Source organism: Anopheles darlingi, chromosome 3, assembly GCF_943734745.1.
Source record: "Anopheles darlingi chromosome 3, idAnoDarlMG_H_01, whole genome shotgun sequence".
NCBI classification, from domain to species: Eukaryota; Metazoa; Arthropoda; class Insecta; order Diptera; family Culicidae; genus Anopheles; species Anopheles darlingi.
Window position 1 is genome coordinate 20,343,967 of NC_064875.1, and position 20,000 is coordinate 20,363,966.

General features: G+C 52.5%; 1 protein-coding gene across 1 annotated transcript in view; it reads left to right on the plus strand.

The window, feature by feature from the left end:
* LOC125953770 (uncharacterized) overlaps positions 1 to 20,000 on the plus strand; it is a 39,850-nt gene that overhangs the window by 16,008 nt on the left and 3,842 nt on the right. The window contains exon 2 of the mRNA XM_049683544.1: positions 19,038 to 19,163. Coding sequence (XP_049539501.1) covers positions 19,038 to 19,163 — 126 coding nt within the window. The remainder of the gene's footprint in view (positions 1 to 19,037; positions 19,164 to 20,000) is intronic.

The window sequence follows — 20,000 nt, forward strand, 5'->3', positions numbered from 1 at the left end:
GATCAATCAAACCGCAAGGTTTTCGGGAGAGTGTGTGAGTTGAACCGGTTCTCCCCGAGCTGCGGTTTGGTACAGCCCGGTGCCCGGGCAACTCCACGTGCTTTTTGAACAACAGTCCAGTCGAGGGAGTCGTCCAAAGTCCAAAGGCCCAAAGCGGCCCAGCGCAACCCAGCGCAAGGGGATTGCGGGAATTATCTAGAAATGACTTGAGTTGAGTGGCTGCTTGACAGCAGACCACAAAGCTCACAAGCCCGCTGTGGGGTGGCTCCTGCACTCCCGATTCTCAAAGGACTGCATTCCCGGGGTCCGGGGCGTCACTAGCGGCTAGCGAGAGCGAGGTTAGGGAGCGTTGACGAAGATGAAGTACACCTTTCGACAACAATTTGTTAATAATAAATCAAAACGCAAATCCCGAGAATCCTAGGGGAAAGGGAGAGAGAGAGAGAGAGAGAGAGTTCCGTCGACCATTAGTATTGAAATTGATTTCAATAAACTATTCAAACGAACCCCTTGGAGTCGTGCCTTGGGACCAGCTGCTGCTGCGGCTGCTGCTCTGGGCCGCCATTTGCGAAGAGGAACCTCAGTACCGACTTGGACCCGGGGATGGATAAGAACGATAGTAGACTTCGAGAACTTATTTTTCATTCCAGCTCCTTCCTCCTCCAACTACTACCACCAGCATGGTCATACCCCCATCCCCCTCTTCGGCTTTTTCCGTTAGCATAAATAAACAATTGTTTTCCGATTGGCATAATTTACCATCCGATATAGGGGAACCTGTAACCAACCGGGGGTCCCAGACTCCGGACGGTCCGGGCGTCTTGTCTAGGCGCATTGAATTGTAAATCGCCACCTGCGGTTCTAGAGTCCGGATCCCATGCGCCAGCGCCGTGATGCACCGCGAGGTGGTGGTGCTGGTGCAGCAACCAACCCGATCGCTATTTTTAGTTCTCCTGCTACTCCTGCCGCGGAGAAGTCTTGAGACCGGATATTTACCGCCAGCCACGCCAGAGACCCTAGTGGAGATAGATTGATCTACAGCTTTGACAGCAGTTTGTCACTTTGGAGAACCGGCAGCAGCTGGTTGCCTGGTCCTGCCTTCTCCCCTACCAGGGGCCGCAGTCAAATGAATCATAAACTTCGTTTCTACCTTATCCAAATGGCCGCCGGGCGACCGGACGGCCACGCTCAAATGGGTCCGCCAGGTCGATCGATCAGTTCGATCGAGACCACAGCAACAGCAACAGCAGCAGCAGCAGCAACGGACGGGAAGCAATAAATATTTAATAGGATCAATTTATTGCTCCCACCGAAAGCGGGAGAACTGAAAACACCGCCACCACAGCCACCGGGAGCCTCGTTAGGGAGCCCTGGTGGCAGCTGTGGGTGTGCTGTTTGCAGAACAATCGACAGATTTATCAGTCCAAGGGCCGCCACAGGCTAAGGCTGTCCACCGGTAGCCGCCTGCGCGGGATAACCACATGAGACACCGAAGGTAGCGGACGTCTTAAGCCCCCTATGAGAGCAGTGCGTGTGGTTGCGTCGCAACGTTGCACAATAATCGCCAGTCAATTCCAATGTTAATAATTACTCTTTTAATTAGTGTTCGCCCACCTGCGCTCGCCCGGTGTTGCTCGCTACCTGCAGGACCTACCTGAGGGACCTCTTATAGGTTCCCAGAGCAGTGCCAGAGGATGGTGGCCTCTTGGTGGCACCCGAAGAACTGGGGGAGAGCGGGAAAGTTATTCATTAACAATTAAAGTTAATGATAGCGTTGGACGCGACGGTTGTGGTAATTATTTAAATCAGCCGACAACCTGCAGTAGTAGCAGTAGTCGCGAGAATTCCTTTTGATGTCCGCTATCAGGGAACAGGGACATTCGGCGCCTGACGGCGGGTGGCTTTCAGTTTTTTATGTAATGGTGTAGAGTCCGCAATGATGCCCACGATAAAGATGATAGAAAGCTCGATATAAGACTCCTTTGGCTCGTTAGGTCAGTTTCCGGTGCTAGAGCTTTAAATCTTTCTTTTATCTGTCCCCTCCTCGTCCGGTCAAATCGTGGAGGGGTTGTAAAAAGATTGTAATATCTCGCTGCTAACCTGTTTTATGGTGGTGCTGGTGATGGTAAATGACCTCTTCACGCAAATCAAATCGCTCTTCAAGGTTGTTTCCGGCCGGTTTTTTTTTTTTTGCTAAGGTTCAACACTTGAACCTGCTCCTCAGCTAAACACAGATCAAATCAGCAGCAGCGCAGACAGCTCCCGTACCACGGACCATAACCTCAAACATGCCGCGTCGTCGCTTGCTAAGAGCGAAAGCTGACGAAAGAATCCATAACACCGGAGACCGGAGTTTAGATAGAATCTCGATCTCGACGCTCTCAAGGGGGCATCAATCGAGACCCAGCCCCCCGCCCTGGCACCCGGAATGTGCTCGATTGCCATCGGGAATGTGTGTTTCTACGCAATCCAGCGCAATGTACTTTCGCACGATTCTTATCAATTAAAATCCAATCATTGCCAATTACGGGTAGCCCCCCCCCGGGGGCCGTTCTTCATCCCCGCTCTTCCGCCAGCCCCCTGTTCAGCCATTATCAGCTTGGCACTCGACACACACGTGTGACGTGACGGGCCGTGGTGCAGTCATCCGCGAGGCGCGCGCCCGCACGCGGTCGATTGATTGATCGCAAAATAATGACAACTTTTTGCGCTAAAAATAAAATACTCTCCCTTATCACAACCGGAGTCTGTGCAGGAGGAGGTGGTGCAGAAGGAGGTGGACTTTATCTGCGATCGGCGGACGCGCCCTGGCTCATCAATCATGCATGCACCCGGGACTCCGCCCAGGAGTCTCCGGACCTGTAATACGGACGAACGAGGATGCTGGAAGCTGTTCTAGATCTCCACCGCTGTTGCTGCTGCTGCTTCTCCTTCTCATCAGTATTAATACATGCTGATCGTCTACTTCTAAATATAGTGTCCTCAGGTGGACGGGTGCTTCGTGGTTCGTGGTCTGGAAGGTGCAAGCTACTCCGCACCTCTCACCTGCATCCATTTCACCATAAATCCCTGGAGGGGGCCACTGGTGCCCGGGACTACCGCGAGGATCCCGCGAGGACCGCGTCAATCGAGTCGAAATTCGAGAGCAAAAGCGAAAACGTGATCGCGCGTAGCGGCGGACTCCACGACGTCGTCGACGTCGTCTCGTCGACGGGCGGTTACGATCGTTTATCGTAACCTCGGCGGCCGCGGACCTATCGTATCGTATCAAATTGCATTCTTCGGATGCATTCCCATTGTAGGACCGGGGCTGCAGCAGAATGGACGTACGGAGAAGAACGATTCTTGGATTCCTTTTTTTTCGCTGCTGCTGCTGCTGCTGCATCGACGTCGCGTCGATTCCAGTCCCTATTACGGTAGAAGACGGGGGTTCGATCCCCTTCCCGGATCCCGTGTCAGTCGAGAACAGGAAAAAGAGGAAAGGAGAAGCTCGTGCAGACTCTGGGGCGCGCGCTCGCGCTCGCGCACACGTCCAGCCAACTCCAAGACGAGCCAATGAAGATTGATTTGACTGATATGAAGTTCGTCAGCGAGCGAGCGTGCAGTGTCCGCGGTGCGTCCGGGACGTCGGAGTTGTGTGGAGTACGTCTTTCGCCGCAGCCGCCGTCAAGAATGCCTCCTTTTGTCGGTTCCTCTTTTCCACGGGGTGAGATGCCCCAGGTCCCGAAGGTCCCCGCGCTCCCATCGGACGACATGGCCATCGATACGCGCGCGTTGTCTTACGCGCATTGGGAATCAATATCCATCCCCACCAGCACCAGCACCAGCACCAGCACCATCACGGTTTATGATGAGCAGAACGTGCTGGAATCGCAAAGTCGCGCGCTTACAAGCCGCTAGGTGGCTGTCGTAAACCTCCTTCCGCTCTTCTCTCTCACTGCTCTCTGCTACCGTTCGTACTGGAAAGGGTAACGAAATGAACGTGGCAGAAGTAGTGACAGGAGAAGCTGGATCGTGTTCGCGATCGGCATCAAGACCACATAATGATCTCGGTTTTGAGCTTTGAGCGAGCTGCTGGCTGGCTGGCTGGCAGCTGATACTCTAGTGATCCTCTGCGACCTCGGACAAGAGATACAGGGAGGTAGAGGATGTTTAAGGTGAATCTCACGTAGCCGATGGCCGGTCGGGATCACTCTCGGTCCTGCTGCTGTGAAGGTGATGGCAAAGAATGCCCAACACCTGTATCGTTTGCTGTTCGCGCGCGCATGATGATGCGCACATCCCATGGGTGTCATGAAGGAGTTCAAGGATGAACCTCCTCCGGACCTACGGCGCGCGATGCTCGCACCACGGGGATGTCGATGCACCGCAAACGCTCTGCGGCCGTTAAAAACAATTTCATTACTTTTAATTGCGGTCATTTCATCACCATAAATGTACGATGATGCATCGACCCGGCAAGGGGCAGACGCATTGCGGCCGCTGCCGGTACTCCTGCAGTGAGCCGTAGTGCAGGAGGTTGTGTCAGAAAAGGGTTTCACCAGTCGCGCCTCAATGTCGCTCCGTGTCCGTCGCGCCGTGCTCAATTCGAACCCCATTTTACTAACCTCATTTCAGTCGGGAATCTGCGAGAATCTTGTGAGTGTGTGCGCGGAATGTCGGTCACATAATCTCCTCCACACACCCGCAAGTGATGTAATGGGGCGCCTTTGCGCTTGGGTTTTGCGAGAGAGAAAAAAAAATCGCCATCGACCGCGCGCGCGCGTTGCGGTCTGCGGCGCCTGAACATGGAACGTGGACCTGGACCTGGGACTCGAGGCCACGCTGTGCAAACAAGTTTGTCGCGGGTGATACTCGCGGGAACTCGCACCGGTACACCTCACCTCACGTGCGCCAAATCTCTTGATTACGGTTTTGCGGTTTAAAGCACGAGCGCGAGCGCGCGACCACTGGCCCTACTAGCGAACGACAACAACAGTCCCTGGTGTGGCTGGATTAAAAACCGGATATACTGCTGCCATGGGACTCTACACACCACCAGCATGGACATGTCTGACGTCGCAGCGAAACTACAGTTGCTTATCCTAAATTCCTCCGGTCCGCCAAAGTGGTTCGCGGTAGCACCACGAAAAAAGGGTCAACCTGAGGTTCCAAGCCGTACACAATACTGGCTTGCTGGCTGGTTGGCTCTGTATATTGCTGGCACAATATTGCTGACACAAGAATCTGTCAAAAGGTGCTACTACCTCCTTCCTTCGACCGGCTCTGTTTGCACAGCAGCGGGGACATATGGAGGTGTTTGGGTTGTCCGGCGCCCACACTTTGCGTGTCTTTGTGTCGCGTCTGGGTGTGTGTCTGTGTGTCTGTGTGTCTAGAGTTTTAATAATAAATAATTCATGCTCTCCAAAAGCGCATGACCCATATATTGTCATCCCACATTTGGTAGGGCAGTGCTCTTAACACGACCCCTACAAGCCTACAAGCGTCAACACCTCCCATATGTTTTGTGGTACTTCCCTTGGTACATTGGTATTGTGCCGCTCCCTTTGGGCCGCTCCTCAAATATGGGCGCGCAAAAGTGTCAACTCATTGTAACGGCTCGCAGCAGGCTGTGAAATCCATCCAACCTTCTACCACTCACCACTACCTCTGCCACGCCGCTGGTTCTGAAGGAGTTAATTGAAATCGAAACTGCCGCCACCACCCTTCTCACCAGCCTGTGATCGCGTGTAATGGAACGGCACGACAAACATTACACCTGCACCACACCACACACATGGGGGGAGGGGGGAAGGGCGCGGCGGTGAATACGGGGCTACGGGGAGAAAGCCTTAGCGTAGAAGGCTCCAACACTTAAGCCACGAAACCGGGACCGTTAAGCCAGCGGCCAGCGAGAGCTTTCTTCACGCCTCGCACCACACCCTGGTCAGCGTCACCCCCTTTGGTAAGATGGATGGCTGGATGGGATGAGTGTTCCCGTTGCAAATTGTTTTTCCTCCTCTCTCTCTCCCATTTTCGGACTTTTCTGGTGGAGTGGCGTCAGACGTTCTGGTGTTTGAGTCTGGGAGGCGCCAAGAACAACCAGAACGGTGCGTTCCTACTACTGACCCAGATTCTTGCTCACATGTACACACACACACACGTACGTACGTACAATATAATTGTTTTCAACAACTCAACAGCCCATTAGACCGTGAAAAGCGGTGGCGAAACACACACACACAGAGTGCGCGGAGGCCTCAATGGACCTCTCTAATGCGCACCTAACTGTGCTTGGGCGCTCCGTTCTCGAAGACACACACGATTGCTTTCACACATCGTACCGACTCTCTACACGGGCGCGAGAAAGCTGAAAATGAGATGAGAATGAAAAAGGCGAGAATGTCAAATCCCATACAAATGGAAATGTAAAGATGCAAGTAGGCTGTCACAAATGTATGGGATTTGACATTCTCGCCTTTTTCATTCTCATCTCATTTTCAGCTTTCTCGCACCCGTGTAGAGAGTCGGGTAGTCACCCATGCGTTGTTTAGTTGGTTGCTTGCTTGCTTGGCTACGCATTAGGCGTCTTGGATCCCCGGGGATGCGACTTTCCAAGAAGATCAGAAAATTCGACTTCCCTTCCAGGGCCAGGAGACCGGAGCCCGTGCGTTCGGCGTTCCCAGGAAGAGATTCTTATTCTACCATTTCGTTCGTTGTTCTTCCCAGACTAATTACCAGCAATTTGTCGCCCGCTGCACCGTATCCCATACACCTTCCCTTCCCGTCACACGCTACCCGGTGCCAGCAACTTTGTCACGGTTCGAGAACTATTAGACAAACACGCTAAGCACATCGCACGAGCAGAAGCAAAAGGCGTCTAGACGTTACTGTTATGTACCAACCAACCAACCACTCTTTGGAGCACCTGCGCGCCATTGTTGATGAGCAGCAGGCAAAGCGAGTCAGGCGAGATGGACCACCCGCCAGGGAACAGGGAAACAGTTTCGGTTTTTCGGCTCCCCCGGGCGTCGGTACAGTTAATTGATGCCTGTGCCTTTGAATTGAATTTACACAATTTCGTTCATTATCTCTTCGCTTGTGTTGCGGCTGCTGCTGCTGCTTAGGACCCCTAACACACACGCTGCGTTTGCTTTGCAAACTCTACATAATGCGATGTGTGACCTTAATGTTGCGCATAGCTCACCCCCAGCCCATCAATGGGTATCCGGGAGTCGGGCGTAGGGAAAGCAAAAGACCGCCGAGTTCGCCGCCGCCGATGATCGATCGGAGAAGGGAAACTAACGGAACACGGGTTTCGGACCTTTGGGCCTTCTTTCCTCGGCCATGGTCATTGTCGGGCTCCATGCTCACGCTCACGCACTGCAGTAATCACGCGCACGAATGTTTCAGTTTTCCAAAGGCGCCAGGTTTTTACCCTGCGGTGCTCCCAAATTTATGATAATGTCCGCAACCCGCCTCGTCGGTACTCGTTACAAATCGGATAGCTCGGATAGCCTTTCCACCAGAAACAGCTAAGAAACAGCTACCACCTTCTTCACCTTCATCAATCTTCACGATCGCCCTTGTTTGCCATTAGGGCGGTTTTCCCGGGGGGGGGCTCCGAATTTTCCACCTAGGGCCGCCAACCATGCTCCCGAGAAGGGGGTTTAGGGTCTAGTACCTCGCTAGTAACGCTAGACGACTTGCAGCTTGAAGTTCCAGCTTTCTGGGACTATTTTGGGTATTTGTAGGTTGAAGTTTCGGACCCGAAAATTCGACACTTTTCTGAGTGTCGGAGACCCAGAGAAAGGGAGAGAAAGAAAGAGAATTACTCACGCATGCAATGCCGCTACCACCACCACCTCCACCGAGGCCCAAACTTCATTAGCTGTGACGAACTCGCCACCGCAAGGGGGAGACTCCATGGACCCAGTGAAAAGTGAGTCAATTTTCGCGCCAAATCACCCACTGGCCAGTTGTGGAAGTGGACCGCACGGAATCGATTGTAATCGCGTACGTTCCGCGTGTGTCCGGCGCCTGGCACCGAACGGTGAATCTGCCCGTCGTCGGCGGGCCCGTCCATACTAATCTGGAGCACACCAAGGCCCAGATGGACGAAGAACTTGAACTTAGGCCGCTCATGTGAGCTAATCATCAAACGACGCGCGGGAAAGCGCCACCGTCATCGTCGCCATCGTCTGGAGAAAGTTTTATCACCAAACTGGAACAATTGCGTGAGCACGGGCCTCAAGCGCGCGCTCGCGTATTAATCGGTTCGCTGCATCGACACTAACCCCTTACAAAAGACCTCCAAAAAGGAACTATAACGGGAACGGGAACGCGTTTGACGTAGTGTAGTGGAGGATTCGATTCTCGGCAGACAAAAGCTGTTGTTGAAGGTGACCCAGAGGGGTGACGGAGTCGGTGATGAAATTGTACCCGACCGGAATACCCCGAGAGTTGATGGAGCGAAAGACCTACATCTTTTGTCAGGTGGATCTGGATTCCAGTCTGGTGACCACCACCTTCGCCTGCAGCAATAGTACCACTACGTTGGTCTTATCTCCTACAGCAATAGCAGCAGTAGCGACCAGCTGCTAACGGAGCGGATATTCGATGTTCGGACGAGAATGAAATTATTGAAATCAGGTTTATGATCCTATAAAGGTGTCAGCTGCAAGTGACTGAGCGCGGGCGCGGAGGAACGTGGCAATAATACGCGAATCCCGTGGCTTTCTGGTACACTCGCTTTAGCCTGCGCCCCGAAAAAAAAAGAAACGAGATATCCGAGGATCTCCCTCCCCCGGGGGGACCGAGACTCGGTGACCCGGTTTTTTGGACGGAAAATCGACTTGAATTTGTCACAACCACTCCATCCACTGTCCACTTATCCCCGCTTGGTTTGCTTCGTGTGGTCGCGCTCGCACTCGCACTCGCACCAGTCCGCCAGTTACGTTTGATTACGTTTCTGGAATGTGCCAGCCAGGCTTTTCGGGCTTCGACCTCTCCAAAATTTGAAATCTGACTGGTTGGCTGACTGGAGTAACCCAAAACCCCCAAAGGAGAGACAGTAATGAGGGGGATTGTGGAGTGCCCAGAGATCCAGAACAGTTCGAACCGAAACCGTAAACAAGTCCAAAACAAACCAATTCTGCAACAGAGAGAGACAGAGAGAGAGAGACACGCCGTTAAAGTACTGTTATCGGACACTGTTTGTGTGTGTGAAGAGTGGAGCAATGAGCACGCAGATCAGTACAGTGCGCCAGTACAGCTGATGATGATGATGATGATGATTATTGGTTGTTACTTCCATTCGTATCCACTTACTGGCCGACCAGCGGCCCGCTCTTGTGCCACGCTTCGGTTCCGGTTGCGTAGCCATCGGTACCGGACAGCTTCAGCTTCAGCAGCCACTTCTTGACAGGGAGAACACATTCCCGGACCTTGTTAATCAGCTCGATCTGTCAGTCGATGTGTGTTTGCACATCGTAAACCATCTCCACACCACGCACCGTAAGCGAGAGAGAGGAAGAGAGACAGAAAGAGGTACGAAGAGGTCACTGGAAATGGCCCCCTTGCTCGGTAGGAGTCAATTCCCGTTTGAATTCGACCATGCGCTGCCCGGTGTTCTGTCATTTCAACCACACGACTCGTTATCAACCAACGATTGCCGACATAAAACCGTCGAAATCCACACCCCGTGGTCGCGGTAAGGGGTATAAACCTATACACACACACACACACACGCTGGAACAGGCAAGTTCTTTCATTCATCAAGACAGCCTTGGATAACTTGGAACGTTCCACCACTCCAGCGACTACTCTGATTGCCAATACGGCCATTTCGCACATTCGCTCAGTAAGGATTTTCATTTCCAATTTCCATTTCGGAACCATATCTTATCATCAATCTTCAATCCGCGTTCGCGGGCGCGCGCTCCGCGAGTGGTGAAATCGTCCGTAATGAGTTAAGACGATCCCTGGGCGAGTATCCCGCCGAGTGACCTTATCGGATGCTGGAAGTTCTTAATTCTCGGAGGAGCGTGAGAGAACATGCGGTTGTTGTTGTTCTGTTCTAGACTAACGGTTAACGGTTGGACTCCAGCAGACCGACTGACTGACCGCTAAGTTCGTTCGATTGCGTAACCAAATCCAAGGTCCAAAGAAAGGGCACACACACACAGGCGCGCATGGCCATAACGAACCGCGTAAGGCGTCATTTCGTTAGCCTTTTGGCACAGTTTGACATGCTGCCAACAGGCCGGAGTCCGAGACCCGGGCCCGAGACCCGGGCCCGAGACCCGGGCCCGGTGGTGAATGCATAATGACAGGCCTTTCATTTTGGTTTTCGACGCCCGCTAAATTCCTCCTACGAGGTCCCCGCCCCGGGAATGGCGTGGTGTGATGCTTTCGCAATCTCTCTCCCTACACTAACAACACCCCTTACGCGCGCGACCTGTCAGCGAAGCTTCCGTTCGACCCCCTTTACTTCTTCGATTCCTCTCCATCGTCGCCATCCATGATGATCCCGGGCGGGGAATTCGAATTCGAATCTAACCTACTAGTGCAGTGGTGCACGGAGTGTGAGGTGCGAAGCGGTTCCTCCTCCTCCCGGTTCCTCCAGACCTTTCTCCAGCATGAAAGACACCAACAGCAACAGCAACAGCACCAGAAAGCACATAATGCTGCAGTGTGTTCCGGTGTTTACGGTGTTGCGCGCGCGGTGACGAAAGCCATGCCGAGGGTGGGTCATCAACCGATGATGGCAGACCAGCGCAGCATGGAGGAGGCATTTGTCTGCAGAGCAGAGAGAGAGAAAGAGCGACGGAGAAGGGCTGGTGGGTTGGTGGCTTCGGTTCGAAAACAACAAACAAGCATAACATTCAAACATCGCCAAGACACGAAAGGTGGCGGTGCCCTGACTTGGCCTGTGCAGCCGTGAAACATAATAATTCACCTCACCGCCCTGTCCGGGGGGCCGTAATGCCACGACTTCGGCGACGACGACGACGACGACGACGGAGACTACGATCATCATCATCATCATCGTGATCATCACGCGATCGTTCACGTCTTGCGCTTCGCCCCCCAATCTCTCTTCCTCTTGCTCTCTTAGTCTCGACACGGACTCAACTTCCCGGAGAAAAGCGTCAAAACATTCTCTTGAAGCCCGCCACGCCACGCCACGTCACGTCACGTCACGCCACGATAACCGCCCTCGAATCTCGACATTCAGACAACTTGGGGCTTTCACTCACCCGGGGCTTTGGACCCTCAGTATCATCTCTCCCGGCAGACTGGCAGACTGAATGAACGACCTAAACGGACACTCGAAAAAGGATCCATTGTTGATCTTTCTACCTTTACAAGGAGGTTCTACAAGCGAGACTCCCAACCTGACCTCAGTCGAAGGGAGGTTCTTGTGCAGGTCATTACCGGCCATAAGACGACCTTCGTGAGACGACTTAACACTTTGGACAACGGGCGCGCTCGCGTGTGTGTGTGTGTGTTTGGTACTTGTTCACTGACCCTTGCTGTGCTACCGGGCATGGTATTACGCGGGCGCGCGCGCGCGCACCAGCACGCGTACGTCACCTGACTGCATAATGTCCGACGTAAGACACGAAGGGCTTGCGGTTGCGCATAAACCCTTGAGCATAATCTATGCGCACCCGTACCCCGTATACGCTGTGCATACACATAATACCAACCAATAGTACGTGTGTGTGTGTGTGTGTGTGTCATAGTGTCAGAGCCCTTATGCGCGATTGTCAGCAGCTACAACTTCCCTTAACTCAATTGCATAAGTCCCGGGGTCGGATCGGATCGGTCGGTGCGTCGTCGGTCATTGGCCGATTATATCGATGGCTTCCTCTATGGGGCTTGTCCCAGCAGTGGCTGTGTGTGTGTGTGTGTGTGCGAGCATACCGGAGAGGAACGTGCGAACGACACTTTAAGCAAGAATTCCGTCAGAAGATGGTCAACGCTAAGCACCCTACGTGGCATTACCGGTGCTACGTGCTCGCTGAGGGGATCGTGTTCGGTGCATTCCATCACAGCTCGCACGTTATCATCCTCTGGAGATCTCCCAAGAGATCCAGGGGTGGTCCCGGTTCCCGAGTGCCGAGAGATCCACCAGGAGCGATACCGGAAGCTTAGCTCTCTTGGGACGCACTTCACCGCAGGTCACTTCTTGGGCACTTCCCTTCTCAGGTAGTCAGAACGACCGTCGGGATAGCCGTCGTAAATCGGTAATCACGAGCGATTAATTACGAGCTTTTGCGTTAGACAGATTACCGTCTAACGATAGCTAGACGGTCGTATACTCTGTTTGGAGTATCGTACTTTTAGGAAGAAGCTCCTCGAGGAGCTTAACAGAAGCTACTCCAAGTGCTAATGGGATTTTTTTTGAGAATTCCGGGACGTTGTGGGTCCCCCTAAATTGAAACTCCATTAGTGAAGTTCCTGGAAGTCAATGTGACCTGCTTATTCACCTCTTCTGGATCTGGTCCCACGGTGGCATTCAGATTCAACATGTAAATATTGACCACAGCACTGGCCACAGTAGGCCCTGTGGATCCTCCCACTAACCTACTAAAAGTACGACTCTCTCTCTCTCAATCCGGGTCCGGGACCGGTATGACCGGAACACAATATCATGATAGTAATTTGGCATCCCCCCTTCCTTCCTCCTGTTCCCCCTCATGCCGATCGATACGGACCATTTTCGTGTTAGATCTTGAATCTTTAAATTGAAGGGCATCGCAAGGCAATCGAGAGCCAAGACCTCTTCTGCGATCAAACCAAAGCCAAAGACCAAGACCAAGCCCGGCTTACAATGTTGCAATTCACTCACCAGCTTCGGGTCCTGCGCGGCCAACCAGTCAACCGGTGACCGATAAACCGGAAACCGTGTGCACATGATTTTCTACCCTCAGGCGAGACACAGTGCGGTGCTCCGGGCGAGAAGAGCACCTATTATGGGGCTCTCGGTAAACAATAGAAAGGTGGTCTTTCATCCCCCCCTTCTACCGGCGCTGGGCCAAAGGTTCTAGGTGCAGAAGGCGAGCGATTAGAGGGACAAAGAGAGAGAGAGAGAGAGAGAGCGCCGCTGTCTGGCTTCTAACCATAAATCACGCCGCCTATCATCGCAACCGCATCGTGGCATTATCGCCGGTGCAGCGTAGCGGTCTTGTGCCCCCCCCTCGACGTGCCTTTGCCGCTATGTTACCGTTGGCTGGCTACCGGGTGTGTCGTGGATACCCGGGTGGTGATTGCAGTTGGATTGCAGTTGCCGGCGGTGCAGCCAACTGCAGCCGAAAAACCATCCGAGAAGCCACACTCCAAGTCGATGCAGCGCAGAGCAAGACCGGCCAAGTAAATAGGCCAACAGACCCGCGCCATAATCGCCGGTCCACGTCGGACGTGGACGGGAGGACGTTACGTTTGGCGAAAGAAATTAGATAATGGGCTGGAATGGGACGGCCGGGCCGGGCCGGGCCGGGCGTGCTATCGTTCTCGGTTGGTTGCACTTTTGGAAGAGTCTTGGGCCCGGGATTGGTCCGGAGTTTGCAAATACCTCGGTATCGGTATCGGTTCCGTTCCGTGCCTTTACACGGTGTGATTTTGGCATACATTTAAGCGAATAGACGTGGCTGTAGATTACTGCCTAGTACCGGGTAGCTGACGTTCTGTAGAACACTCCGTACTGTCAAACGTTGACAGGTTCGGATCAGGAACGAGGCAGAACGGTACAAACGGTCAGATCGGTCGGGTGCGACAAGCAGGCCTTTGCTCAAGTAACTCATAGCAGCGGAACCACCACAACCAGCAAGCGTGTAGCAGAACAGCTCTGGAGCCCGTTGCTATGGCACCAACGAGTAGATGTCAAGAACGGACGCTTGATAACCTCGTTGCTCCAAGCGAGCGTGAAATCGCTTGGCATTAATTCTGTTTTGTTTTGTTAAAAAAAAAACAAGCTACGAATTCTAAGCGCCTCAGATAAGCAGCATAAGTAAAGCTGCATCATGAAGAGGGAAATGTACTGTCCATACTGATCCAAGGTGGAGGATTAAGGAGCGAAAAAAACATACACAAAAAATGGATATCTTTTTGCTCCAATCATCATTTTGCGTCACTAACCCCGAGCCCGTGTTAGGGTCTGGTTCCATAAAGAGTCAAATTAAGTGCTCAAAGCGCAGGCAAACCTCACGCTGACAGCCAGCAGTACATTATTTGTTCAGGCTTTGCTGACAACAAGCAGGCGGCCGTGGACATTATGCAATTTGTGGATCTTTTTTTTTTCGTTTCAAAAAACCTCTTTAACAAGAGATTCGGCTTTGAATTCTGTTGTTGTGCTCGAGTGGTTTCTCTTTCATTTCCTACCAACCTTCCTCAACACCCCTCCCCCCTCAAAAAGACTCCCTCTCCAACCCTCCAACGAGGGTAACAAGCGCGCTCGCGCCTTCTCCTCGTTTTCGCGATCGCAATATCATATCACGAGCGATGCGTGATTCAAGTGTTGCGTCCATAAATGAAAAGCAATATTCATCCGGATCCGCAAGTGATAAGCCGCTCATCGAAAGCTGTGGTACCACCCCTCCTTACCACCCTGATCCCCCCCTTTCGGATCGATCCGCTTTTGCATTTCGAACCAAATCGATCCAAATCCAAACGATTCGTCCGTTCGTTCGCTCGCTCGCTCGTCTCTGCTCTGCCACCGTGAAGAGCATCCATATCCATTTTGCATGGCGATTGATCACAAAACACGCGAACGGAACGGAACGGAACAGTGCACCACGCGATCCGGTCCCGGGCATCCGTCAACCGCAGCAGCAACAGCAGCAGCAACAGCCTCAGTTTGTTGTCGGTTCGAGCACGCGCGCGCCCAGCGAGAGCAAAACGGAGTGCGCAGTGGAGGAGGCAGAAAGCCGGCGCAAGTAGAGTGGAAAACAATTATCTTCTCGCGCGCCGTTGCTACCACTTGGAGGTGGTTTTGGTTTCGTGTTTTGTGCCAGCGAGCGTGCAGCGAGATCGCGGGCGCGGGCACGGGCGCGCGCGCATTTCTCCTCTCGCTCGCTTACTGCAGCACCAAACATCATTAGTGCCGCACACCCGCGTCACACACTTCTCTCATCGTCGTCGTCATCATCATCATCATCATTGCAGTCGTGGGTTTTAATCGCTTCACGCAAAAATGCTCACACACAGAACACGACACGATGACACGCCCGCGTCTCGGTCTCGGTCTCGGTGTCTCGGATCCGCGACAGCGACGACGATTTCGGTGCAGATCCGGTGCAGCACCAGCACCGGAGAACCAGCTTGAACCTTAATGAACCACCCCCGGGGAGGGGGATCCATTCTCCGTGCGGTGCAACGATCCTTGCGAGCGAAGATTAAGACGCTTTCTCTTCGTCTTCGAAACCGCCTAAACGCCGGTTGGTGTTCTCGTAACAGAGCGACCGACCCCGTTGGTGGTATCCTGGAGGGGTTTGGTTGGTTGGGTAATTTGTGTCACCACATTGAGGGAGATGAGGGCACGGAGGATGGGGTCTTTGCTGTCGTGAGGTGAGCACTTCATTAGCCTCGATGCCTTGCAGGCGACATCTTCATTCCGTCTTGGAGTCGTCGCGCTTGGTCCGCGCCGTTCTTTCTCTTTTTCGCTTTCTCGCTCGCTCTGTTATTCTTCATTACAAGTTGCTCAATCACAATGCTCGATGTCAATGCCGACGTAAAATGAACCATTTAGTGTCCGGTTGAGACCAATTGGACGACCCGAAAAAAAACAAAAGCAACTCCGGAATTAATCCCGGCTCGAAATCAAATTAAGGTCGCTAAGTGGTCGCTTCCTGTGGCCCCTGGATGAACCGATGCATTCTCCGATCGCGAAGTTTACGAAGCAAATGAAACAGCCGTAATCAGTCGAGGTCACGGACGTGTCAGATTGTGGTAGTGCCCGGCAAGGTCTTGATCGCTTGCAACGATCGCAAAAAAAACGGCCACCAGTCCGCCATGATGCGACGATCGCGTTCACGCCCTCATCGCGTTCACCCACGATCCTCCGTGGCCCTTTGTACAGTCCCCGGGCGGGCGGGGGGTTCAGCGACCCTGCGCTGGCTGAGGATGTCAAGCGAGGAGCGAGCGTTGTTGCTGTTGCTGCTGCTGCTGCTGGTTGCTGCACCTTATCTGCATTCTTCCTCCACTCCTCGGGGTGCCCTCCTGCTACACGCCCGGGGGTGACGGGTGATCTCTCTACTCTCCCCCCACTTACCACCTTTTCCGCTCCTCTTTGACCAACGAACGGGCGAGTTTAGGCGAGGAACAATAAATTATCCACCGGCCTGTGGCCTTCGCGCGGACTTTCGCGGCGGGGCTGAAATTATCGCAATTTTTACCTCGCTCGCTCGCTCGCTTGTACACCCCCTCGTCTCGTCTCGCATCCCTTTGGAATGTCCTGCCTTGGAAGGGTCAGCTGAGATTGCGCTCCGAACGAGAAGGCGCGCGCGATGAATAATGTGTTCTCGGCACCATCTCGCCGCGCCGCTCGAAGGTGAACGAAAGGGAAAAAGGAGGTGGGGGGGACGAATTTTTGAAATAGTTTTCGTGGTATGGCTGCTGGCCATCTACGGGCTTCCAATAGGTTGTTGTTGTTGTTGCTGGTGTGTTAGAACCCCGCATCGTGGTGTGCTATGCAGACGAAGCAAGTTGGCTGTGGAAGCTGCCACAGGACAACTCCGATCCGGACGATGCCATCTTTGGTGGTTGCTACGTGGCGACAGTCGCTGCCGCTGTCACTGTTGTCGTTACCTCCTGTAACGGGGGGTTCGTCGCTTGAAGTCTTTTGAACTTCCATGCCCTTTGCAGGGCCGGTGTGTGTGGTGTGCACATAGTGTGTGTCTCGAGTACGAGTTCCTGGGTCCTCCTTCCTCCCACTCCTCCGTGGGGGTCGCCAGTTATATTGATTATCAGCGCGTTATGCTAATGCATCCGGTATGTGTGTGTCTGTGTCCGGGAGTCCCGGTGTCCCGGTACAACGGTCCCGTGCCATACCGACACCGTCGCCAACGTTGGTCACGCTCATTATCTTCTCACGGGGACGGTCTCACGCGAGACGCAGATCGAAGATCCTTTCGCTTCGACGCTGATGGCGTCTCGCCAGTATGCGTGGTGCGCGCCTCCATTTGCATAGATGCCCCCGTGCGTCGCCGTGGTGTGCGCGCCTGCGAGGTGTCAGTCGGTGGCAAAACCAACAACAACAACAACGGCGACAACAGAGAACACGCGGACGCGTAGATGGTCTGGTAGAATATTAATGCACCAGCGAACGCCAATGCGTGGCGTTGGTGGCGCGGGCAGCCACCGAAGCAAACAATGAGGAATGTGTGTATGTGGTGCCGAAGGAGAGGCACACCAGTCCAGACCAGCCCAGGCGTAACGCAAGATAACAACGCCCGGTTGCTGTTGTCCTGCGTCGTCGATTGCGTCGTCTCTTCGTCGTCGTCGTTGTCGTCGGTTACGTACAACGCGCGCGCGCTTGCACTGTTGAACATGGCATTCCGGCATGAGACGACGATGCAAAACATGGCCCGCAGGAGCAGCAGCAACAACAACCACTGCAGTGACGGTGACATGCTGTGCTGTGCGAGTGCTGAAAGTAAAATGCACTTCTTCTTAGAAAGCGCGACAACTCCGCGCCGAGTGAAAATGAAGCTCAAATGTTTGCCCAAACAAAAAGGGACGCCATTTCACCGAGCGAATGGCTCGTCATAAAACATTAAAAGCATTCAATAAGATGTTGTTTACGCGGTTGCGCAGCGTTGAAAGTGCTGCTGTTGCTGCTGCTGCTGGGGAAGCGAGATTAAATAACGACGAGCAACGGTCATTGATCATGCGTCCGGGTCCGGGTTGGCAGGATCTGTTCTGGAGAGGGAATTTCAAGCGACGATATCGATGGGTTTAAATCGTGCATTCTTGCTGGTTCTAAGGATTTGTTGGAATGTAAAAACGATGTTTAGTACTGTCCCCTACCAGTGCATGCTGTGATAAAGGTTTTTGTGCTGCTAAAGAGGTTCCTTTTACTTAATGCTATCCCTTTAGTGCGCATATCGAAGAGCTTTGATAATTTTCTTAGATGAAAGCCAAAAAAGCAGCTGCACAGTCAATTCTAATAACCGTATTTCAACGTTCCCGTGTACTTTTACGTTTACGTTTACGTTACGCTATCATTGGATGAAATATAAACCCACTAAATTGCCCAGATTTTCCTGTCAAATTGGAATATACTGAACAATTATCAAAGCGAAACTCAAAAAGTGTGTCGGAAATGCTGAAATGAACATTGATGCAACAAGAGTTGAAAATAAGGTGACCAGCAGAAAACTATGAGTGATATCAAGATGCAATTTAAACCAACAACTGACAGAAAATTTCCACCTACATTTTACCTTAAAGACAATAGAAATATCTTTTCATAAAAAAAAATTCTTCGTTTTTGTGGTCAGAGTCTAACCGCAACAAGATTCAGAACCTTCGTCCAATGTTTCCACTTTCCTTTAGCCCTTCCTTTACTTCGATGAAAATGTTGTTCGATTGAAATGTACAGAAAGTGCTACTTTTTCAGGATCGTGCAACTCACACGTTTTCTAATGGAAAACATCCATCCACACCTAAACCTATTACGCACGGAGGAATGGAGTCCGATCAATATTGTTTGTTTGGAAGGGGAATTGCATGTTTTACAACATTTAAGCATAATATGTTTATAGCAACACGCTTCGGTTCACCACACACCAATACAACACGCACGTACGCACGCACGCACTCACTGACGCACGCAAGCACTCTCTGTATAGTACACGACATGCACTCACCACCAAATAACTCAAACCACAATGAACCACCATCACCACCATCATCACATACTGCACAAGGTTTTGTTGTTATTGTTGCACAAAAGGAGCACGGATCACGGACCGGATGGCATCCGTTCCCACTAAGCCAAAACGCGCCAACAAACCAAACCAACCAAATGTCCTCTCTTCGCATACTTCTAGATCGCGTTGCACTGGTTACGGCACCACCGAGCTATACGCCACGCATGTATCATTACTTTCCAGCACACATGACACACCCCTTCTGTTACTACCCCTCACTGGCACCGCAGCAGGCACGATACCCAGGTACGTATATCGATGCGTCATGATCCTTCGGCTAGCATTAAACCTCCGCGAATATTGCGAATTGCGTGCTCGCCATTATGACGCGAAGAGACACGCCGCTAGTCGCTGCGATCGAGTCGCACTAACACCAACCAGCATTACCATTGCGATATCGAGCTCAATCTAAACTAAACTAACCAATCAACCCTTTGCTAGCAAGACGCTTAGGGAAGAACATTACCTTAATGTCCTTAATACCTCATCAACTGGTAACTACCAGGGCTGGAACTATCCTGGAATCCTGGATCCAAGATCTTACTACTTCCACTACTACTACTACTACTCGATGCTTCGGTTCGGTTTATGTTTCGCAATAATACCCCGCAAATAACTCCGCACACAACATTCCAGCCAGTTTGGACCATCATTACGCTGTCTGGCTGTCTGTCTGGCTGTCACATCAAGATGTAAATCCCCGAACTCCAAAACACCCACCACACTGAATTCAATGATAATCATCATCAAACCGTCATCATCTCACGCACGCCAGTCGGTCGCCCAAAAACTGACCTTACATAAAGCAGGTCTTTAATTCGACAAACTGGACAACAATGGCCGACTGATGGCTGATGGCCCGGCGAAAGGAAAGAAATTCTTCCACCTTTTTCTCCTCCTCCTCCGCCTCCGCCTTCGCTCAACTCCTACAGCATTCACCCACGAATGGCACGAGAACGCGGACGCGCGACGCTAATGCGCGAACGTAACGCTTCATTACACAATCGTCATCATCGTCATCTTTGCCGGGTCGTCATCATCCCATTCCGATGTTTGCAAATCCCCCTCGCCCCCTCCCCCCAG